Raw genomic sequence first — 23,307 nt, 5'->3', positions numbered from 1 at the left:
CAGGAAAGTCATCCTGGGCGGCGCGGGCCACGCCAGGGTCTCCCCGCGCGGCTTCCTCCCCCGGCGCCTTCTCTCGGGCGCGCGTGCGCCCCCTGCAGGCGGCCCCCGGGAGAGCCTCGCGGGGGAGCCGGGAGCCTGGTTTCCCCGCCAACCCCCATCCCGCCCGCCCCGGCGGCCACCCTGGGGGCGAGGCAGCCCGGCGCGTGGGAGGGGACGGCGCGCCATTGGCTTGTGCGCGGAACCGAGAGGAGGGACCAGCGCGGGCCGCCAGACTCGGTAAGCCCCGGCCGCGCAGGGCGCCGCGCGCAGTCCAGCCGGCCCGGCCCTGCCCTGCCCTGTCCTGCCCTGCCCGGCCCTGCCCTGCCCTGCCCTGCACTGCCCGGCCCCGCACGGGCGGCGCGATGTGAGGCGTCCGAGCCCAGAGCCTCCGCCTGGCATCAGCTCCACGCAGCCCAGCGCCGGCACGCGCGAGGCCCGTAAGTTCTGCTCCCCGCCGCCGCTTCCGAGCCGCGGACTTTCCCCTCCCGCCGCCCGCCGCCTGCGCAGCGCAACCCAGCGGGGCTCCTGCGGCCAACGGGACCGCAGAGGGGCGGCCGGGACCGCGCGCGCGCTAACCGAGCGCCCCGGGACATCTCGGCACCCGCTGAGCCCGCTGGGACCCCAGGGGGTCGCCTCCCCAGCTCCCCAAGGCGCCGTCCCGCAGCCCCTTCCGTCTCCCCTGCGCGCTCTCCCCTCGCCGCCCCTCCCTCTGACTCGGTTTCCCCTCTCCCCCGGCTCCGCGGTCGCCCTCCTCCTGGACTGCTTATTTCGTCCTCGGCCACTGCCTCTCGGGCTCGAGCTTTCTGCTTCGGAGCAGGAGAGAAACGGAGCGAAAGCAGTTTCTGTCTCCCCGGGGTCTGACTCGGTCCCCCGCGCTCGGTTCTCTGTCCCCTCCCCCTCCCGCCATTGTTCCCGGCAGGAGGAGTGCGCGGCGCAAACTTGCGAGTTCCCCCAGTCTTTGCCCCCGCAGGGCCGCGGACGGAGGTGGTGGCGGAGTTCACGCTGCCCACAAGTCTGGCCCGACCTTCTGGGGTGGGGGCCTGGGGGCAGGGGCCCTGGGCCGGAGAACCCGGGGCCGCCTAACGGCTCGGAGCTCACCGCCGGGGGACACCGGCGCTGAGGCCTGGGTCTCAGAAAGTGGGTGAGTGTCTGGAGCGGGGACATCAGGGACAGATTGCAGGGGGAGGGGCGAGGCTGAGAGAGTCCCCCGTCCCCAGGCTGGAAAGGGGCGGGCAGAAACCCAGGCGGCGCCTTAGCCCAGTTAGGGGGTGGGTAGGGGACGCACAGGTGGAGACGCCCCCCACTCTCCCCAAAGTCGCGCGATCTTTAGGAAGGGTACAGTGTGGGGCCACTGGCCGGGCGCTGGGTGGGTTAGGGCCCCTGCCGTGGGCAGAACACTCGCACCTACCCGGGGGAGGCTGTGTGGAGGAAGGGCCAGAACGCCGCGCCCACCCCGGCGCGCCCCGCTGGGCGGGGCGGGGCGCTCGCCTTGGGTCCCCTCGCTCTACCCTCCTTCGCCCTGACCCAGTCTCGGGCTTCCGCGTCTTCCTGGAGCCCGGGGGGAGTGGGTTTCTCCGCCGGAGAGATGGAGGCTGGGGCAAGAGCAGCGCGGAGGCCAAGAACCCCCAGGCTCCTCCAAAGCCCAGAGCGGCTGGCCAAGGCCCCCTCACCGCCCCACTACCCCGCACTTCCTGATTGGTTTCTTTCAAACGAACTTCTTGACGGGGCAGGCCTGCGGGGAGAAGTCACCGGGGCTGCCCACCCCAACTATGTGGTCCCTTGGACCTCCACCCCTGACGGCCTGTGGAGAGGGGACCAGGACCTGCCGCCCGCAGATCCCAGGGACGCGGGGGTCGTTTTGTTGCAGAGCCAGGAGGGGGCACTGTCCGCTCCTTAGCCTCAGCCCCAGACTTCGAGAAAGGCGAGAAAAGATTTTTCTTGTTGGGTTGTTAGGAAATAAGACTATTCTCCAGGCTTCTGTTGTCCCATCTGTAAAATGGGTCGTCTTGTTCCTGAGGCCCCCTCTGTCCCCACCATCCCAGGAGGCCCCTGCCATGGCCGCTTCTTTCCCAGTCACATGTCGTCAACTTCCTCTGTGCTTCCAAATTTGGAGTGAAGGGCTAAGGCCGAAAGCCCCTTCATCCATGTCCAGCTGTCATGACCTGCCAGTTCTAGGACTGCGACCTATTTTCTGCACAGCTCTGCCTCCAGGCCCCTTGTGGCTTCTCCAGCTCACACCCAGCCTCCCAAGTTCTTTTGATAGCCCCACCTCTGTGGGAAGAAGGGCCTGCCCCTCTTGGGGTAAGGGGGAGGAGGGGGCTGGATTTAACAGGAATGCCCCATAGTCACACAGTTTGGGGCTGTTCTTTACTTTTGCTTATTGAACAAAATGTTTGTGAGCATTACACCAAAAATGGCTTATGGAGCAAAGTGCCAGGGACAGTTTCAGGCACTGGGGAGACAGCTGTGGACAAAATAAAAATTTTTGTCCTCATGGAGCTGATGCTTAAAAGCAGGGGGCAGGGGGAGGCAATTCCCTAATAAAAACAATAAGCAAATTATATAGTGTACTGAGACGTGAAGGGGAAAAGTTGTGTTGGGGGTATTGAGGCCAGGGACTGGGTTGTCATTTTAAATAGGGTGTCAGGAAGGTCTCCCTGAGGAGGTAACTTTTGAGCTACAGCCTTGAGGGAGATGAGGGAGTGAGCTGTGTAGACAGCTAGAGCACAGCCCATGCAAAGGCCCTGAGGCTGGAATGTGACTGCCCTGCAGCTAGCGGGGAGTGAGGGGCTGAGGAAGAGTGAGTGACTGAGAAGGGATGAATTCCTCCCCTTTCACAGGTGAGGGAAGTGAGGCTCAGAGACGGTATATCAGTCACCCCAGGACACACAGGCCAGGAGAGGCAGCTGCAGGGCGGGGTGCCTGATGTTCTGACTCCTGGTCCACGATACCTCCCCGGCACCCTGCGTCTCACTGTTTATCCTGCTACACCGGCTGGACCCCTCCCAGGGCCAGCGCAGCATCGTCGTCCTGCCCCAAAGTGACCCTTGCTCTCTCTCATCCCACTTCCTTCCTATGACCACTCCCTTCTGAGCACCCAACTCTGACCTGGCACATGATCCCTAGAAGGGGACCTGCTCTGAGGCAGATTTGGTCAAGGGGCAACTGAGGCAAGGAAGTAGAGTCTTCTAGTCTAAAAATAATGAGCAGCATTATTATTGAACATTAACTACAAAACAGGCGCTGTTCTGGATTTTTTTGGTGCATCTTCTCACTGGTGAGAAGTTGGTGTCATTATTACACCCCATTTAACAGATGAGGAAACTGAGGCCCAGGGAGGCAGAGTCACTGGCCCAAAGGCATACAGCTCATAAGTGGTAGAGCCAGGATGAAGCACAAGCCTTTTAAGTCATGAGCTAGTCCTTTAACCACTAAGCCAGCACCCCAGGATTGGGGAGACACTCAGTCCTGGACTATGGTTGTGGCCCATCTTATCCTGCAAAAAGGGCAGGGACCCTTCCACCTGCCTCCCCCAACTCACCCAGAAGACAAATCACCATTTGCTTTTGAAGAAACGGGCTCAAAATGTGGAGCATCCCTTCGAGGAAGCTCCTGTCCTTTCCTCTCCCTTCCTCTCCCACCCTCTTCTCCCCTCTAAGTTCCTGAACAGCCACGGGGTGGGGGAGGGGCATGGGGAGAGTGGGGTCAGGTCGGAGAGGGAGGTGCCTGCTGCATTCTCACCAGACCCCTAGCCCCATAGGATCTGGAAGTCAGGCTGTCCTGATGACGACACCAGCTGCCCTTGAGGGCCCTGACATGGTCACTGGGCCAAGGGGCAGGCTGGCCTATTCTCAGAGTGGAAAAGGACAGGAATTCTTCATGTTCTGCCCATGTGAATGACCGTCGAGACAGGAAAAACCTCCCAGTGACTTCTGAGTGGTGATGGAGGCCATCAGAGGGCCTGATCCCCTTGCCTACAGCAGCAGCTTCAGACCCCCGGGGGAGGAGCCCAGGAATGCCTCCTTCTTGCCACCTGCTCTGCCCTGACCTCTCGCCCTCTTCAGCACAGTAGGGAATGTTCTTATTTGTCCCTAAAGCTTTGGAAATGTTTCTGATGAAAGGTTGGGCTTCCCTCTGCCTTTCTGGAAATTGGGCCCCTTCAAAAAGAAAGAGTAGGAAGATAGGACCTGTGTGCCTGTCCAGGCTGAGGGGTGGCGGGACTTGGGGGTGAGGCAGCTTGAGCTGGGGCCCAGCAGGGACCTGGAGTGTGGCCGCTGTGAGGCAGGGCTGGGAGGGGCCCTAGAGACCACATTCTCATTTTCTTAGACAAAGAAACTTAGCCCCAAAGACAGGGCCTGGCTTACCAGTGATGGCAGAATCTGCCTGTGACCTCAGCTGTCCTGTCTCCGAGCCCAGTGACTCAGGACACATTGCCACCTTCCAGCTCCAGGACAAACCTTCCACTACCAGATCTCAGGGCACATGTTCCTGGAGGTTCTTGGAAATGGGGCGTGGAACCTTTCTCAACTGCAGAGCTGTGTCATGGAGACGGGGGTTGCCACTGCCATGGGACTCGCATCCTGCGCCTGCCTCTCCCGGCCAGTTCCGCTCTGTCCTCACTCTTTGCAGCAGGCTGGACACTGAGCCCAGTGGTGATGCTGAGATGATGAGGAAGACGGATGCTGCAGCATCGCCCTCCACTGGCTCAGGATCTGCTTGAGAGACAAGACTGACTAAGGCAGCCCCAGCCTTTGGAATAATGATGCTCTCGAGGGATGGCCTGATAGCAAGCCAGCTGGAGCCAGCCAAGGCCCATCCACCGGGTAGCCTCGCCTCGGCTTCCTCCTTAGCTGTGGGCCTCCGATGAAACCTACACCCCAGAGGCTGCTGTGAGGATGTCAGTAGTGCAGCCGCTTTCATAAAGCCTCTTTTGTGTCCCATGACTTCTAGATTAGCTGTCTAGCCCCCAGACAGCCTTGTGACTCAGGGACCACCGCCCCATTTACGGTGGAAGGAAGGGAGGCTCCTTCAAAGAGGAGTTTGTCTGCCCAAAGGCACGAGCCTAGTAGTGCAGAGCCAAGATCTGAACACAAGTCCCTTAGTCCCTAAGCCTCTCCAGTACAGCCATTGACAAGTGGATTCACTGCCTGATGGCCCAGGCAATAGATTCTGGGCTAGGGGATCTCTAGACCCCATCCTGCCCAAGGGGCCGACGGCAGCCCTGGGAGGGACCGCAGCTGGAGTGGATGACGCAAGCTCTGGACCTTCTATTCCGTCCCGCCCTCCAGGGAGCAGAGATTCTTTCTCCTGCCTCCCCTTCTCTCTGGCCGGGGACCTGAGGCTCTGGCTCTCACTGCCAGCACCCCGCCCCCCAACTCTGTGTTGCCCTGTCCCAGACCCCATTTCCAGCTATTTTGTACTAAAGCGATAACAGAACAATGGGTCTCCCTGCATCCCTCCCCAAGTCCTGCTGGAGTCGCAGGGCTTTAACCCAAGGGAGGCTGGACCCCAGAGAGGAGTCCAGATGCTGGCGACCACCAGGGACTTTTCCGGGGGAGTTGCCATGGGGAAGATGGGTTAGAGCTCAGTTCACGTCCACCAAACACCCCCCACCCCCACCTCCGCACACATTGCACACACACATCAGCTTCTCTTAGGATGTCCAGTTAAAGAACAGTTACCTTGGCTTGAATTCCAGCTCTGCCACTTACCTCAAGGGACACTCGAATAAGTCACATGAGCCTTCGTTTTCTCATGTGTAAGATGGGGGTGATAATATGGCCATTCTCATAGGGTTGTGGTGGGGATAGCAGGGGATTCATGGTCTTGAAGTACTTGCCCCGCTCCTCCCAGCCCCGGGGTAGGCGGCCCTGGGGGCAGTCTTCCTTATGAGGGGAGGAGGAACAGGTGTGCTGCCTGCCCCTATCACAGAAGCTCTTGTTTGGAAAGGCAGTGGCTCCTTGGCTGAGGTGTGCAGCAGCAGTGACTCCCCCTTGACTCACAGGGAGGCTTGGCCACTGATGGATGTTCTGGGCCCCTTCCTCTTCCCTCCCTCATCTTCCCCACTCCCCCGGCCAGTCAGGTTTCCTAAGCCAGCCCTCACGGGCATAGTCTTCATGCTGGGGACAGCTCGGCAGTCCATCTGTTTCTATAGAAACCAGGCTTCCTGGGAAAGAGACAGGGGGTTGGGGAAGTCCTCCAGGATCTGCATGGGAATGACGCCTCAGTCCCATCTGATCTGGCCAGGGCAGAGCCTGGGCAGCCACCTTATTCATGTTATTAATTGCTGTCCTTTACAGAGTACACACCAGAGGCCAGGCTCCTCAGCTGCACTTTTTCATCATCACACATCACAAACCTGTGGGCTTTGTACAGAAGTAGTAGTCTGGTTTCACAGATGAGGACATAGAGGCTCAGAGAGGTTAAGTAACTTTCCTGAGGTCACAGAGCAATAAAGAGGAGCAGGGATTTGAGCCCAAGTTTTCCCAATCGTTACAAATATGCTTACCACCTCCCTGTCTGTCATCCTCTCCTGACTCTTGTACCCCCAAAAAGCCCCTCTCTTCCTGGCTGGTTTAGTCTTGGGGGCTTTGCTTGTTCCCGCCTCGCCCCTGGGAACTATGTGGAGGTGCTCTTCCCTGGCCTCAGATTCCACAGCAGATGGGGAGGTGGGAGGGACTGCAGGGAGTCAGATCTTGGCTGAAGAGGGCCTCTTAGCTCCTCCCGACTCATTCATTCAATCACAAATGCCTGTTGAACTCCTCCTGTGCCCGGAGTTGTCCCAGGCTCAGAGAACAAGACCCAAAGAAATCCTTGCCCTGGGGCACTCCCCTGCGAGTGATGCCACAGCTTTCTGAGGAGGTGGGGCAATGTCAGAGGCCAGTGTTCTCATCCAGTCCTCTAACCTTCACGGCTGCCCAGACCCCCCACTGCCAGGTCCTCTGCCAAGAGCATTTGCACCCCATCTCCTGGAGTCTTCAGCACCCCATGAGTAAGGCAAGTAAGGCGCTGTGGTGTGATCCCCATTGTATTGAGGGCTGAGACTGCTCGCTCAAGGCCACCTGACCAACAGAGAGTGGCCACTTTTGAATCCAGTTCTGCCTAATTGGAAAGCCCTTTCCTGCCCTATGCCACCAGCTTCCATGTGGCCTGGGGCACAGCCTCCCCTCAGCCCGCCACGTCTAACCTGTGGGCTTCTGAGTGTGCTGGTTGGGCTTAGCCTGACAGCTGCTTATTCCACCTGTGTTGACAAAGTGCCTGCTGTGCACCCCAGCCTCACGGGGAGATACACGGAGGAGCACAGTACAAGCCATACCTTCAGACTGGTTGGTCTTGGGGAGTCAAACTGCCATGAAATGACCAGGAGTAGAGGCTATAAGTGGCCAGTGGCTGCAGACACTGAGACCCGTGAGAGTCCAGAGGGGGATGAGGACCCAGTGCCCTGGGAGGGCCCTGGGAAGAGGGGCTGTGTGCAAAGATAGCCTGGAGGAACAAGGAGCATGGTGGGGGGACAGAGTGTCCCAGGGACCTTCTCACTTGGGTAAAGGGTCAAGCAATGAGAACCACTGTTGAAAGGTTTGCTGGCTGATCGGGAATGTGGGCGAGAGCAGCTGGCAGGGCAGAAGGGAAAGGTTCAGAATCCCAGGCCTGGGCCCTAGGAGCCATGTCCTCCCTTCTTGCCAGACAGGTGATGTGGGTGGAGGGGTGGCTGTCCTTGCTGCCCCTGCCCCCAGCCTCCTGCAGCCTGGCTCCTGGGGGAAACCCCTGGGGGCCCTTCAGAAGGCAGTGGGGCAGAGCAGGAAGCTTCACAGCACTGATGGCAGGCTTTTTCCACTGTGCACGGCTGAGTGGAGAAAGGGAAGTGGAAGGAGGGCCAGACTCCTCCCTGGGCAGGGCACTTTCCCCATGGGCGCCCACGTGCACTCCTTCTTTCTCTCTCCACCAGCACTTCTGCGAGGTGAGCGTTCTCACTACCCCCATTTCACAAGAGGGGAAACTGAGGCTAGGAGACCTGTAGTGACTTGCACAAAGCCATGCAGCTGGCAAGAGGGCAGAACCAAGACTCAAACCCAGGTCCCCTGCCCCCAAAGCCGGGGTTTGGCCATAGTGCATGGTGGAGTCTTCTGTCCTCACTTAGGCCTGAAATAAACACCTGGAGTGGCCCTGAAGGGGAGGAAAGGTCAAGGGGAGACCTCAGGGGTGTGTGCAGCTTGCCTCGCCAGTGGGGCAGGTGAGGGGCTGCTGGGTGGATCTGATCATTGCAGGGCCCAGTCCTGGGGGTGAAGTAGGGGTGGAGCGCAGTTCTCAGAGCAGTTATCTGTGCTGGAAGGTGGGTGTGGGGCCCTCCTCCCTGGAGGTCAAGATTCCATTTTCTCTGTGGGGCCACAAGGGCCCTTTGTGAGTGATGCCCTCCCTGCTAGGGTGGGCTTGGGAGGTGGGCACAGTGGTTCTCACCAGGTCAGATGTCTGATGGCAGTGCCCGTGGATGAAGATTGTCCTACCCATGAGTAATTCTGTCCAGGACACTGTAGTGCCCACTCTTCCCAGCCCCAGCAGGTGGGCACTGACACGTCCCACAGCCGTTGATTTGCAGCAGCTGTTGTTGACTCCGTCCTGGGGTGCAGAGGGGAATGCTCTGTGTGTGTGTGTGTGTGTGTATGGTGTGTGTGTCTGTGGTGTTTGTGTGGTGTGTGTGGTTTGTGTGGTGTGTGTGTATGGTTGTGTGTGGTATGTTGTGGGGGTGTGTGTGTGTGGTGTTTATGGTGTGTAGTGTGTGGTGTGGGTGTGGTGTGTGGTATGTGGTGTGTGTGATGTGTGTGGTGGGTGTGTGTAGTGTGTGTGTGTTTGGTGTGTGGTAGGTGTGTGGTGGGTGTGTGTGCGTGGTGGGTGTGTGTGGTGTGTGTGTGTTTTGTGTGTGCGTTGTGTATGGTGGGTGTGTGTGATGTATGTGTGGTGGGTTTGTGTGGCGTGTGTGTGCACGTATTGTGTGGTGTGTGTAGTTTGTATGGTGTGTGTGTGGTATGTATGTGTGTGGTGTGTGTGGTGTGTATGTGTGTGGTGTGTGGTGGGTGTGTGTTTGGTTGTGTGGTGCGTTTGTGTGGTGTGTGTGCATATGTGTGTGGTGTGTGTGGTGGTTTGTACGGTGTGTGTGTGGTGTGTGTATGTATGTGTGTGGTGTGTGTGGTGGTTTGTGTCGTGTGTGTGTGGTGTGTGTGTGGCATGAGTATGGTGTGTATATGTGTGGTGTGTGTGTGTGTACTGTGTGTGTGCAGTGTGCATGTGTGTGCGTGTGTTGGTGGAGAGGGGTCAGCAGGCAGAGGAAAGCAATGCATCCAATGCCTGGAAGCTTCTGCCCCTCGGAGGTGGGCCGTGGACACAGCCTGGGCCTGGTGGGCAGTGGCTGAGCGCCAGCCTTGTGCCCGGGGACTGAGATCTGGGGCTTTGCCCAGTGGGGCGGAGAAGTTAAGAAGTGTTAGTTAGATCCATTTCCTACTCCTCCATGGCCTCCATCCCGGTGCCACTGCCACATGGGAGGCCTGGGGAGGGTGGCAGTGTCTGTGTCTGATAATTGCCTGTCTTCACTGGGGACTTGCTGTGGGCCAGGCACTTCCCCATGGCTTCATGGAGATTACATCTTTTGTTCTCACAATGTCTCTATAAGATAGGACACCTTATTTTCCCAACTACCCATGGGAAGACTGAGGCACGCAGAGGTTAAGTGACTGACCTGCCCACGGGCACACAGCCAGGCAGTGATGGATCTGGGATTCAAATCCAGGGAGCGTCCTCAGCAGTTAAGCACTTACTCATTAGGCCTTCTGGCTTGAGCAGTGAGCTGGCTCTTTCTAAAGCACTGTCTGTCCATTATTTTGTTTCTCCTGAGACCAGCTGTAGGGGAAAAGTGAGGTTGGCTGTTTTCGTTTCACAGATGAGGACCCCGGAACTCAGAGAGGAAAAGTAACTTGCTCTAATCAGTGGCTAGCAGATCAGCACCCCCTCCCCCGGCCAAGGCTGGGAGCTCTTTCAGGATAGGGGGCCTGTCCCACCACCCATGTACCTTGCTCACAGTAGACCTCACTAAGTGCGGTTTCCTCAGGCAAATGTGCAGGTGTTTTGCTGAGTGCTCTGAGCTTTTCTTTTTGCCCCGGGCTCCCTAGGAAGTGGGAATGATGGCTCCATTTCACAGATGAGGAAACCGAGACTCAGAGCACAAGGCCACACAGCAGGAAGAGGTAAGGCAGGACTGAGGGAGGCAGCACATCTGGCCTGGGAGAGGGGTTAACCAGCCAGGAGGAGCTCGTAGAAGGGCTGAAATAAAGACCGACCTTACCGAGTGTTGGTGAGGATGTGGAGGAACTGGAACACTACTGCATTGCCAGGGACACGCAGTGGCATGGCTGCTCTGGGAAACAGTTTGATGCTTTCTCTGAAAGTCCAACAGGGATGTACCACACAGCTCAGCAATTCCACCCCTGGCATTTACATAGAGAAATGAAAACTTACGGTCCCACAGAAACGCGGGTTTGTAGCAGCTCTATTCGTAATCATCAACAACTGGAAACAACCCACATGGCCTTCAGTGACCGAATGGATAAACAAGCTGTTACACATACCCCAGGGAATACTGCTCTCCAATAAAAAGGAGTGGACTCTTGATAAACACAGTGACTTGGAGGAATCTCAAAGGCATTCTGCTCAATGACAGGAGCCAGCCTCAAAAGGTTCTACGCTTTATCATTCCACTTACATGGCATATTTGAAAACACAAAAGCCATAGTGTCAGAGAATAGATCAGTGGTTGCCAGGGTGGAGGAGTGAGGGGAGGGTGTGGCCAGCACCGGGGAGTTTTTGGGGTGATGGAACTGCTCGTTGTCTTGATCTGGAGCTGGTGGCTACAAAAATCTATACGTGTGCTAACATTCAAATAACTGCACAACTGAAGCCCGTCAATTTTGCTGTATGTATTAAAAGATAAAAGGCCATGGGGAGGCTGGAAGAGGAAGGGCGTGGGCCAGGCAACATCCTTGGCTGAGGAACAGGTGAAGGACCCGGTTCTCACCAGTGGCTTAGTGACTTTCAGGGCAGCCTCACCTGGCCACGGGAGGGACGTGGCTAATTGTAGCTTCTATCTGGGTTCACCAGAAGGCAGTGGCTAGCAGCTGAGGTGTCAGGACGGCGTCCTGGGCCCTCCAGGAGCCGGGTGATGAAAGGTTAGGCCCTGGCTTCCCTGGCAGGGTAGGGTTGGCCTCCTGTCCTGATGGCTGGCACACACCGAAGCATTAACCGGGAGTCTCTTGTGTGCCGGGTGTGGGACTGCCGTCACAGTTACCACCCGCCGCTGTCTCCTTTCACCATGGGGCCTGTGTGTGGGGAGGAGAAAGGCGTATCCACTCCTTTTTGTGGATGAGGAACTAAAGCCAGGGGGCGTAGGAGGGTAGTTTGGCCTGGAAATGACATCACACTCACTAAAGACCGCCAATAGCAACTTTTGCAGTTTTTTTTCCCAGTGCGACATGGTATACTGCCTCCCTAGTTGATCCGGTCTACAGCCACATTATTCACAGACCCCACAGTTTGAAACTGTGTTCTGATATTTGTTCGGGTGCTTTATTTTAAGACACCAGGAGGCTCAAAAATGGGAGGTGACCCGGGGACATCCCCGCACTCTGCCTCTGGCAGCCCTGGCTGGGGCAGGAGGGTGAGATTTGCCTGAGGCCACAGGGCACTGAGACAGCAGGGTCCCCTGCTAGAGGGCCCGGTGGCTTCTGACCCTGTCTGTAGATGGGGATGGCTTTTCTGCCTTGCCAGAGGGTGGGTGCAAGTGGGAATGAGATTCTGGAAGTGGTCCAAGGTAGGAAGTGGCACGACCGTTATTCACCTTGGTTGGCATTGAAACCCCGGGAGCTTGGTTTCCTCATTTGCAGCGTGGCCGTCAATAGCGCCCATCTTGCAGGGCAGCTGTGATTAAAGAAGCCAGGGCCACCCCGGAGCCAGCCTCTGAGGCTTCACCTCACCCCGTTTACACTGCTGTCTCCTCTGCATAGATTTGGCTGACTGAGGACGCGACGGGCACTCAGCTTCTCTCTGCATCTCAGTCGCCCTGCACAGGGGCTGGCACGCAGTAGGTGCTCCCAACCTGGCCCAAGATGTTGCTGGCGGTGGGGGAGTGGGGGGCTGGGGAGGATCATGGGCAGACCTGGGGTGCCGGGAGGGGCTGGTGGGGGGCTGATGGCCGGGAGGGCAAGGCCTGAGCAGGGAACCTAGACCACCTCAGCGTCCCCGTCAACACCCCTGGCAGCCTTCTCTGGCTCTGCTGGGTATGAGGGCACCCCCTCCCCTTCTTCGGTCTTGGCAGGTTTGAAGGGGGGTGGCAGGGAGACGGGAGAGGGGCTCACCGGCTTGCAGGATTGGGCAGAAGTTTGGTGGGGGCCCAGACCCCAGAACTCAGAAGCCCCTGCCCCAGGCTTGGACAGACCCTCCCCTCTTCTAAGCCTCATTTGCCCCATGAATCCAGGCTCCTTTCCTCCCCATCCCCCCAGGAAGCTTGGATGTGGCCGCCATCCAGGCCCAAATGCCCTCTCCTGGGCCCTATGCCTCCAGGGCTGGCTCTAAGGCACCATGCAACCTGTCAGATGGGGTGTGCTGTGTCCACCTACAGCAGACCAGCTCCCAGAGCCTCAGGGGCCTGGAGAGCATTTCCTCAACCCATTTGACAAGGAAGCCAGCTGTACTCCCCCTACTGCCCTGGGCTCGTGGGGAGGCCTCAGCAGGCCTGGTGTGGGGTGTGGCCTTCCGCTAGTCGGGCCCCTTCCCCTAGGGTCTGGAAGCTGGGTAGGAACTGTGGCCTGAGGCCGGTGTCTCCCCTCAGCCCTTCTGCAGAGGCCGGGCTGGAGGAGAAGATGGCGGCCAAGCAGCCCCCGCCTCTGATGAAGAAGCACAGCCAGACGGACCTCGTGAGCCGCCTGAAGACCCGCAAGATCCTCGGCGTGGGCGGGGAGGATGACGACGGGGAGGTGCATCGCTCCAAGGTGGGGCGCAGAGCAGGGGCCTCCGGCACCCGCTGGGGAGGCCAGGCTGACCCACCGTTAGGGGAGAAGGTTAGCCCAGGCCCAGGTAGCCGTAGGAGTTCTAGGACTTAGCTGATTTTCCTAGAAATGTAACAGCAATGCCAGGGGAATAACGAGATCATTAGAATTAAGTGCCTATTACATGCCCGGTTTTCCAGCAGTTGCTTTTTAAATCTTCTTGTTGGCACTAGAAGATGCAGATACTGTAAAATCATTAACCCATTTTATAGATGAGGAAACGAAGGCTCAGAGAGGTTAGGCAACTTGCCCAAGGCCACACCGGTAAGTGGCAGGACCAGGCTTCAAGTCTGCATTTGGCAGAGCCCTGAGCTTTCACACGTCACCATCATATTTTCAGCTTCTTTTAAATCCTAGTGTCAAGGGGAAGCAGGAGAGGGGGTGGCCGCATGTGACCCTCCCCACCTGGGGGACCCTTTGGCCAAGCTGAGGTGTCCAGGCTGGTCCCTGGGTGTGCAGGGCTCTGGGAGGATGAGCGAGTGGGGGCGATGAGAGCTGCCCTCACCCTGGTTGCCTCTGACCCCCTCTGTCCACAGATCAGCCAGGTCTTAGGCAATGAAATCAAGTTTACCATTCGGGAGCCTTTGGGGCTCAGGTGAGCATTTACCTGACTTTTTGGGGGAGGGGAAGGCTTGGGGGGGCGCAGAATGCATAAGACTTCACCTCATTTGGCCTGGTCCCTGGATTTTATTTTGTCTCATTACCTTCCCCAAACCTGCCATCCCTGGGGATCTGGGCTGGAGAGGGGAGGGTCCCCTGGGGCAGGGCTGTGATCTTCTTTCCACGCCTCCCAGGGTCTGGCAGTTCGTCTCTGCTGTGCTCTTCTCCGGCATTGCCATCATGGTGAGCCCCTACCCCCAGCCCCTGAGATCTGGCCCTGTGTGGCTCCCTCAGCCCTTCTCTGGCTCACCAGAGGTGCCTCCTCCATCCTGGCCCCTCGTGCAGGGGCCCATCTGTCAGGCTCTGGGGCTGCCTCCGAGAACCTGACTCCTACACTGCCACGCCTGTGCCCTCTCCAGGAGCACACTAGATCCCATGGTTTGTGGCCTGACTCCTTGTCCCAGGAACCCTGGAGTTTTCTGTCCTGGCATGGGGGCGGGTGGGGACAATTGGGTCCAGACCCTGGACTGCCCCCAAGGATGCTGATCCTGCTCCTGGGGGGGAAGGAAGACGTCTGTGGGAAGCATCAGCTGTCACCCCCCACCCTCTCCCAAGCGGGACCTCTGAGCCCCTCTCGCTGCCCGCAGGCGCTTGCCTTCCCTGACCAGCTCTATGATGCGGTCTTTGATGGAGCCCAGGTGACCAGCAAGACCCCCATCCGCCTCTACGGCGGTGCCCTCCTCAGTGAGTACTGCTGGGGCGGGCCCTGGGGGAGGCGACGGGCAGCTGGGAGACCCAGCGGGGCTGAGGAGAGCACGGGGGTCCGTGCCCGGGCACCCCTTCCTTTCTTTGGCCAGATGCTGCAGCCCACACCCCGGCCTCTGATGAAGCTCCCTGCTGGGGATGTGCTGCCATCTTGTGGCCATTGGTGGATTACACCCAGTGGGTTGGAACTTGCAGTTGCCACCATCTGCAAGGAGCGCTCATAAATGTGTGCACTGCCTCTGGGCGTTGTGGTACAGAGATGGAGGAAGCCCAGGCCCAGCCCTCTAGGACTTCACCGACTAGAGGAGAGGCAGATCAATTCAGTGTCTGCAAAACCCCTCGCACCCCCCCTATTTTATCCCCAGAGCCACTTCTGTTTGAACCACTTCTGTTTCCTCTCTAACCTGAGATGCACACGTTAGGATTTGGAATTACAGTTTTTAAAGCTCAGCATAGGTAATATGCCTCTGTTTCTACGAAATATTCTATGGCTCCCTATTGCCTACAGAATAAAGGCTGAGCTCCTCTGGAGTTAGGGTTGCTGGAATAAAATAAATGCACACCCGGTGGCATGTCTGGTACCAGCAGACACTGGGTGGGCGGGGCCTGCTAGAGGCCAAGTCAGTGGTGGTTCTGCTAAAAAGTATGGTTCATCCCCCTCCCCCAGGGGACTTCCTTAAAGCGAGTCCTTACCGGGCTCAGGTTTTCTGTCTGGGAGTCCATGTAAAAGAAAACCCGATCATAGGACCAGGTAACCCATTAACTCATGAACTCCATCAACACAGCATCCTCCTGACAGAACCGGACATGGGCAGGGGCCAGGGGCTCAGTCCTCCCCCTTTATAAAGAGATCGAGTCTCAATGCGGGGAAGTGACTCGCCCAGTGTCACATAGGGCCTTGGAATGACAGGAGCAGGCTGAAGCAGCAGCATTGAGTCTGGAGGGGACAGGATCGGGGACAGACAGCTTTGATTTGAGAAATGTGAATAGGGGCGGAGGCGTGGAGTCCAGGACCCCAGCTGTCTTGCAGCGGTGGCCAGAGGAAGCAGGAGCAGGCCTCCTGCCCTGCTGGGAGGAAGTCAGCTGTCCCACCCCCAGCCCCCTTTTCATCCCCCGCCCCAGGCATCTCCCTGATCATGTGGAACGCTCTCTACACGGCTGAGAAGGTCATCATTCGATGGACCCTGCTAACCGAAGCCTGCTATTTCGGGGTCCAGTTCTTGGGTGAGTCCTGAGGTGGGCAGTGAGGGAGGCTGATGGGCCGCTTCGCCCCTGACCTGCCTGCTCTAGCCACCTGGGTGTGTGGGAAGTGATGAAAACCTGTCTGTGGGGGGCTAGGGAGGGGATAGAGGGATAAGGACTCACCTGACTGTGTTTACTTGTGTGCCTGCACACCTGTGCACACATGCCTAACACACATGCCTGTAGCTTCCCAAATCCACACACTTGTATCTATGGCCTTGCACACACATGTACCTGCAGCCCCCCCACACCCACTGCCCACTGTACCCAGCACGTATGTAATAACACGCATTCAATTTTGCCCACCTGCTGTGCCCCAGTTCCTGCCACATGGGAGACATCAGAGCAGAAACATCTGTGGGGTTGGCAGGGGCAGGGGGCAGGTCCTGTGCTTCCCATCTGGGAGGATCCTGGGCTCAGAGCAAAGTCAGGGAGACGGCCACACCAGCGCTCCGGGCTAGGGGGGCAGCGCTGGGACACATCCCCTCCTCTGACCCTGTGGCCTTGCTGGCCTCTCTCCCACAGTGGTCACTGCCACGCTAGCTGAGACGGGCCTCATGTCCCTGGGGATCCTGCTGCTCCTGGTCAGCCGCCTCCTTTTTGTCGTCATCAGCATTTACTACTATTACCAAGTCGGCCGAAGACCCAAGAAGGCCTAGTTGCCCACTGGGCCTGGGGCCCTGCCCATGCCTGGGCCAGAGTGGCGCTGGGGCCTCGGCTTCCCTTTGGCTCCTGGAAGGCAGGAGGGTCCCCTGCCCTGCCCCAGGGAGGCAGGGGGTGGGGGGCCTTCCTTTCCTCCTGGGCACCCCGTGTGCTGTGATCTCCTGGGCTTTCAGGCTTGACATGCTGGTTTGGGGAGAGACAGGGCCTCTGCTGCCCTGTTCTTCACCCTCACAGTGATACCTCCTTTCCTTGGGTCTCTTGGCCTCCAGACCCCCTCAATAGACACTGACTAAAGTCAAGCTGGAGTCATGAGGGTAGTGGGCTAAGTCGAGGGTCCAGCCTCTTCTGCCAGGAAGCCCTTCTTGCTTTTGAGAGAGGCTGTGACCACCCCCCATCCTTCTCCCTACACTCCCAGCCAACCTAGTGCCCAAGCAGCTAAACTTGGCTTCCTTCTAATCCTGGAAAACCCTGTACCCCTCCTCCTCAATCTGGCCCTCTCCACATGCACACCCTGAAAACACACACAGACACACAACACACACACATACACACCCCTGAACACACACACAGACACACATACACCCATGATGTGAGCAAACACACACACGTGCGGCTTCATAGCCCAGCCAAGGGCATGCAGGCAGGGTGTGCTGTCTGAGATGGCACCTCCCTTTCAGCCATTCTTCAAGAATGGGACACACACAGCTAGAAGTCCTCTCCCAGCTAGAAGTCCTGTCCCCACTCTCCTGGCCTGACAAGATGAGCTCTCCTGGGACCTTGCTCTAGGGCACTCTGCCTCTACCCTAGGACACTGGAATGCCCTGGGAGCCCCCTCCCTGCAACCAGCCTGAGTTCAGAGGCAGCCAGCAGCTGCACCCACAGGCCCCACGGACAAAGGGACACACAGCCCCCAATGGAGACCATTGTAAGTGGTGGGGCTGGGAGAGGAGGAACAGAAGGAAAGCCATAGCGCTCCCTTGCCCCTTGGCATGTACCCCAAGTCCTGATGGCCACTGGGCTCAGCCTGTCCCCCACTCCTGCCTGCTTCCCGGTGAGCTGCCCCCCACACGTGCAGCCCGGGCTGCCTCCAGGGTCTGGCTGAGTGGGATCAGGTGGCCCTCCAACTCAGCACAGGAAATAAGTAGAAACATTTCAGCAGGCCGCCTCCCCTCATCTCCCCCGTCCTGTCCAGCGCCCTGGCAAAGGCTGACAACTGGCTGTCTTGGGGCTGAACAGCCCCTGCCCTGCCTCTGAGGGCCCACCAGCCTGTGCTGCATACCCACCGCCCAGCTTCTCCCTGAGGGTCCACCAGCCTGTGCTGTACACCCCGCTAGTCCCTGATCCCAACGCTCTCCCTCCTGCCAGCACACCGACACACACACCGGAAGTGGCGAGCCCAAGCCCTGGGGACAGGTGTAGGGAGAAAAGCAGCCCCAGGCCTCAGACTCGCTTCCCATCCTGGCATAGAGTGGGGGATGGCTGGAGGGTGTCTATAGGTACAGCCCGCTCTGGCTGCTGCCAGGTGGGCCCCTGCCAGGGGTCCTCACCCCTGTCCACCCTGTGCCTGGCTGTCCCTGCACCCAGATACAGCAACATGGCCTGTACCCAGCAGAGTGGTGGCACCACCATGGTTACAGCGGATGCCCCGAGACTCTGCTTGGTAAACGTGGCAGAGCAGAATGGGAGGCTGGACCCTGAGGAAGGGCCCCTCTCCTGGCATCTGTCTCTTGCTACCTAAGCCTGTGCCTCTCCCTAAAGAGCTGCCTCCCTGCTGCCGAGCCCTGGTCTGGCCACGAGCCACTACTGCCTCCCACAGGCACCACTGCCTCCCACTGCTGCCCACAGGTGGTGCCGCCAATGGGCAGGGCCCTCAGGCCGAAGCCTCAATCCCCCATCTGAGCCAGGCCTAATCCTAATAGTGATGGTTGGGTTGTCCTCCCATAACTGCAGGTGGATTCCACCTGGGGAATGAGGCTGCGTGTCGGGCGTCTGCTGGCCCTGAGACATCCAGTCTTCCACACTCAACTGTGGGATGGGAGGGTGGCGTGGCCTTACCCCATGAGGCTGTCCAGGCTCTGGCACACAGCTGTGCTCACAAAATACTGGGTGGCTTGGTTAGACCTAATTGTAGTGGAGCCTGCAGGTGAGGGTGAGGGAGGGGGCTGCAGGTCAGGTAAGATCTGGAAGACAGACGTACAGCCTGGAGGGCAGGGGGACTCTAAGGCAAGGAGATTTACAGTTGGGAAGGAGGCAGTGGCAGAGGGGTGAGGGACAGGGGCCCTTAAGTCCAGCGAGGAAAGCTCGGTGTGGGCCCGCTCTCCGCTCCGTTTGGGGTGACCTGGAACGCCTCTTCTCCCAGCCATCAGCAGCCTCTTGTCAAGCTTCTGCCTCACCCCAGTCTATCCCCAACCCCAAATCAAGACCACCTTTCTTCACGGTCACTATTTATTCTTTGTTCCTTTTTCTTTTTGTAAGAAACATTCACAAAAACCAGTGCAAAACCATCAGTGTGGGCGTCCTGTTTTATATTACAAAACTTCCTCTGGATATATCATATAAAAGGGGGGTCTCACAGGAGAGAAACGTGATAAATTAGCTCTGCAATCTACGGCAAGGAACATAGACAGTTTTTAAAATAGACTTTCAACATATGACCCATGGGGGAAGGAGGAGGGGGCTTCTGGGGAGACGGAGGTGCTGGGGCCTCGGCTGGTTTGGGAAATCCTGTCCGGGCCCCTTAAGCATGGATAGAGACATAGACAAGGGAGGCTGCGGACAGGCCTGAGCACCAAGGCCAGAAATTAACAGGGACCCTGGGGAGGGACCCTCACCCCCAGCCCATAAAGAGATATTCCCTTTCTCTAAGAGGCAGTAGCTTCAGAGCAAGAAAGTGGCTTTCGATACAGGCAGGGTTTGTGATGAGCGGTGTAGTCTTCTTGTTCCTTGCCCTGTTAGTGGGGTCCGAGGAAGTCTCTGTTATGGGCTGTTGTATTTCGGGGTGAAAAGAAACAAAGAGGTATCCCTGCCCACCCCTCCCCCCCAACCCCAGCCACCACCAGAACCTACTGTGGGTTGTATCTGGACCAAGCCAGCTAAACCCTGTTTCTCCCTGTGCTCTGGAGGGAGGCTCAAGCCTGATTTGGGCTGAGCTTTCTTTGCCTTGCCTCCAAGGAATGGCCTCAGGCAGTCTTGCAAATAGCTAACAGCCTGAGCGAATGCCAACAGGAGCAGAAACTGCCTGTCTTCCCTTTCCAGCCTAAGAGGGTGGCCAGTGGCTGGCTGGGGAGCTGAATCAGGGCTGATTGACGGTTCCTTGGCACATTTGTAGAAAGCTGCTGAGGGGCAGTCTTGTATCTGCCCTTGAACCCACCTTAGCCAGATTTCCCTTCATGACCAGCCCTTTCTCTTGGGTCCTCCCTCTGACTTCTGTGGGCCCCAGAAGCCTGGGATGCCCCTGGATTAGAGCCATAAAGCTGTGCAATTTGCCTCAGTCCTGCCCAGCATGGGTTTTTTGTTTTTTGTTTTTGTTTTTGTGTGTCATCCTCAGACCAGCCATTTGCCTCTTCCAAAAAGCTGGGGCTAAGCATGTGGGTGGTTCAAGAGGGGCAGCCCCCAGGCCCCAGGCTGGGCCGCGGTACCAGTGGCAGGTCCCCCTGGGTCTCAGGAGCTTAGCTTCTACGGAGCTCAGGTGTCATTTATGGGGTTGCCAGAGCAAGCTGTTAAAGGGCGAATTTGGTAAGACTGAGCTCAGAGACCTGCTGGGAGGGCAAGGACTGGCGGGCACAGCAGGAGGAGATTAGAGGAGGGTCCACCTGAATCTTTGCAGCAGGCACAGAGCTTCTGGCTGCATCTCAGAAGGGGGCAGACGCACAGGCCAGGGAACACTGGGCTCTAGGCTGTGGCTCCGAGTGTCCCTGGTGACTGGAAAGCCTGAGGGGAGGCTGGAAGCTGATACAGGATGCCGGTGGCTTGTGAGACAGAATGAGCTCTTTCTTCCTGAAGAGGGACAGGGGAGAGAAGAGAGTAGACATCACACTGCTCCTTCCATCCCTGCCCGTGGCAGACATCACTAATCAAACTTACGGTGCCTGGCAGACATCACTCATCAGGATTGCACTGCCGTCTCCCACTGAGCCCAGACCAAACCTCAGATCCCCAGCACAGCCTCCAGCAGCCACCCCTGATCTATCAGGGTAGGAGCATCTTGCAATCCAGTTGCCAACACTCGTCTAGAGTTTGAGAACTGAATACTTGTGGGTGTGCATCTGCGAGTCTCCCTGCCCAAGCCTGGAGGGAATACTAAGAAATGTGCGGACAGTGAAGAGACAGGAAACCTTGTTGCAGCAGAAATGGCCTCGATGCCTTCGGGATTCTTTAGCCTGGAGAGAAGAGGGCTCAGGGGAGTCAATGTGTGACCTCAACACTCCAGGAAGGAGAGTGGGCAAGTGGGATGCCATGGACAGAGCCACAGAAAAACAGAAACCTCTTCTGTGTATTAAGCTGATGCTAAAGTCAGAGCAGTCCAAAGGCAGGAGGCTGCCTTGGGAGGTAGTAAGCTCTCTGTCCCTGGAGGTATGCAAGAGGGTGGAGAAGTCTTGGCAAGGATGTTGAAGAAGATATCCAAGCCTCAGTTCTGGGTGTGGAGAGGGAGACCCAGATGATCTTGGGGATTTCTTCCACTCTTGGAGCTGGGGAGTTGGGGAAGGACAGGGAAGGGGGTGGCATGTGGGAGAGGCGGGCAGTGTGGACAAGGGAATGTGATGTGCACCTCTGTGTGTTCCTGGGGACTCAGAGAGAGGTGTGGGGAGGTAGGAGCGAGGGCGCGGTGGGAAGTCATGGAATGGTGTTTTCTTAGCTGTAGAGCAGGGAGGAGGCAGTTCCTGGCTGACTTGCCCTCTCTTGTCTGGGGGAACCGGGATGCTGAGGCCAGGGGTGCGTGTGGGCAGCAGAGCTAACAGAGTCCTGGATGCAGTGACAGCAGCCTGGAGACAACTCAGCTTCTTTTCAGAACTGTCACGCCTGTGCTGTGTGTCTGTGGATGGTCACTGTCCTCTCTGGGCCTTTGAGATTATTTGGTCCAACAGATGGGGAAAGCAAGGATCCTACCAGCTGGGCCATTCTTGGATGCCGTGTTAGCAGCTCACTCTTGGCCCCGGCCTGAAGGGGGGAACAGTCCATCCTCCAGTGGACCAGGGATTGCGCTGTGGGTTCCGAGTCCTCAAAGACATGGCAGCTGAATCTCCGTGCAGCCCCTGGGCTTTGATGACTTCTCTGAGATTTGCTTTTGCCTCCTTGTTGCCTAAATCCTCACTTTCTTGGCATCAGGTCCCGGTGCAGTGAGGAGAGAGGGCCCAGGGTCTGGCTGGACCAAGGAGGGCGCTGGGCCTGGTGTTCCTTTGGTCTCTAGAGCAGCCTGCATCCTGGGCCAGGTGCTGGGGTCTCTGGAGAACCCACGGCACCTGCCCTGAGTCCAGGCGAGGATACATCAGTCCATATTTTTGTCTTCATTTTGTTTTGTTAAAAAAATAGCTCTATTCCCCTGGCCCTTCTCCTGGCCATCTCTGATGGCCTCATCTTCTCCCCTGGGGCCAAGAGGACAGCGGGGAGGGGCACAGGAGGACATTGGGTGCTGGGCAGTGGTGGGTGGGGCGAGTCTTCAGGCTTCAGGCCATACCCTCTACTGGATGCCCCGGAAGAGGCACATGGCAAAGATCATGGCGAAAAGCTGCAAAAAAAGAAAAAAAGCAGGAACTGGCTTATCAGGCTGGGCCCTTTGTGGGCTGCCTGGCCCACTCCAGGGGAAGGGGTCATCTGCCTCCGGGGCCGAGTGAATGCCTGTCACTCTTAGCACACTCCTCCCCTAAGGATTCCTGACATTCCCCTGGGGCCAGCCCTTCTCACCAGCCCCTACCTGGCTTCCTTTATGTGGTGGAGTCATGGACCAGGAAGACTTTAGAAACGAGTGTTGGGTTCAAATCCAGCTCCCTGACATAGCAGGGGTGTCCTTAGGCAAAGCACTTCCCTACACTGGGCCTGAGTATGTATCCAGAGCTTGCCATGTGCCAGGCACAGTTTTTTTTTCTTTTTTGAGACAGAGTCTCACTCTGTTGCCCAGGCTGGAGTGCAGTGGCACGATCTCAGCTCACTGCAACCTCTGCCTCCCAGGTTCAAGCAATTCTCCTGCCTCAGCCTCCTGAGTAGCTGGGACTACAGGCATGCGTCACCACGCCCAGCTGATTTTTATATTTTTAGTAGAGACAGGGTTTCACCATGTTGGCCAGGATGGTCTCCATCTCTTGACCTCGTGATCTGCCTGCCTCGGCCTCCCAAAGTGCTAGGATTTACAGGCGTGAGCCACAGCGCCCAGCCAAGGAACAGTTTTAAGTGCTTTATTGGGAGGTATGTAACCTACCTGAGGTCACAGAGCCACCAGCAGGGGAGCTTGGGTTTCAGTCCCAGGCATTGTGACCTCAGAGCCCATGCTTACAACCCCTGCAGGCTCCCCTCCAGCTCACAGGAAGGTGGTGAGATTTAAGTGTAATGCAATTACCTAATGATGTAATGTGCCTCTTATCTAGAAGATGCTCAGTAAAAGGTTACCAGGACTGCTATGAATAGGCAGGCAGCTGCAGCCCTTCCCGGAGTTATGAGCTCTATCCCTGAACACCTGTCTGAGGGCCTGGGGTGGTGGGGCAGGGAGACCCTAGCTCAGGGACTCTGACCAGATTTGCTAATGTTCTCACGGCCAGAGCTCATTGCAAGTAGCTGAGGGAACAGTCCCCAGACCACAGGTCATGGCCAAATCACCAGGAGGCTCACTGGGGTGGGGAGGGGCTACCGGGACGGGGCCATGTAAATGTCTCCATCTTGAGCAGGATTCTGCCTCCCATGGGGCTGGCCAGCCAGGCTCATG

The 23,307-nt window shown here is 57.8% G+C and overlaps 2 protein-coding genes and 1 pseudogene across 12 annotated transcripts in view; 2 read left to right on the top strand and 1 right to left on the bottom strand.

Annotated features, from left to right (window-relative positions):
• The first annotated feature begins 102 nt into the window (after positions 1-102).
• On the top strand, positions 103-18,901 carry TP53I11 (tumor protein p53 inducible protein 11). Of its 8 annotated transcripts, none has more exons than XM_055094313.2 (9): positions 270-476; positions 10,197-10,271; positions 12,084-12,160; positions 12,908-13,067; positions 13,661-13,719; positions 13,919-13,967; positions 14,372-14,468; positions 15,612-15,713; positions 16,257-18,901. In XM_055094313.2, the coding sequence occupies exons 4-9, from the start codon at positions 12,939-12,941 to the stop codon at positions 16,388-16,390; spliced, it is 570 nt and encodes a 189-aa protein (XP_054950288.1). In that variant the 5' UTR covers positions 270-476; positions 10,197-10,271; positions 12,084-12,160; positions 12,908-12,938; the 3' UTR covers positions 16,391-18,901. The 8 variants fall into 8 exon arrangements, with proteins under 8 accessions (XP_054950283.1, XP_054950288.1, XP_034788329.1 ...); XM_055094312.2 differs by lacking the exon at positions 270-476 and adding an exon at positions 953-1,180; XM_055094311.2 differs by lacking the exon at positions 270-476 and adding an exon at positions 8,474-8,595.
• Positions 17,605-18,901, top strand: LOC103784386 (uncharacterized; annotated as a pseudogene).
• The window catches only part of TSPAN18 (tetraspanin 18), a 204,125-nt gene continuing 199,639 nt past the window's right edge, over positions 18,822-23,307 (bottom strand). For all 4 annotated transcript variants that reach the window (XM_008960305.5, XM_063608153.1, XM_008960303.5 and 1 more), the window contains one exon: positions 18,822-22,119. In XM_008960305.5, coding sequence (XP_008958553.1) covers positions 22,072-22,119 — 48 coding nt within the window. In that variant the 3' untranslated portion in view covers positions 18,822-22,071. The remainder of the gene's footprint in view (positions 22,120-23,307) is intronic.

Source organism: Pan paniscus, chromosome 9 (genome assembly GCF_029289425.2).
Source record: "Pan paniscus chromosome 9, NHGRI_mPanPan1-v2.0_pri, whole genome shotgun sequence".
NCBI classification, from domain to species: domain Eukaryota; kingdom Metazoa; phylum Chordata; class Mammalia; order Primates; family Hominidae; genus Pan; species Pan paniscus.
This window is presented reverse-complemented; position numbering and strand designations above follow the sequence as displayed.

What these genes read in the sequence shown, in the direction of transcription:
- TP53I11 (XM_055094308.2), top strand. Translation starts at nt 12,939, where the DNA reads ATGGCGGCCAAGCAGCCCCCGCCTCTGATGAAGAAGCACAGCCAGACG. An exon ending in CTACGGCGGTGCCCTCCTCA is followed by an intron (nt 14,469 to 15,611) that starts GTGAGTACTGCT and finishes CCCCCGCCCCAG; the next exon opens with GCATCTCCCTGATCATGTGG. An exon ending in TTTCGGGGTCCAGTTCTTGG is followed by an intron (nt 15,714 to 16,256) that starts GTGAGTCCTGAG and finishes TCTCTCCCACAG; the next exon opens with TGGTCACTGCCACGCTAGCT.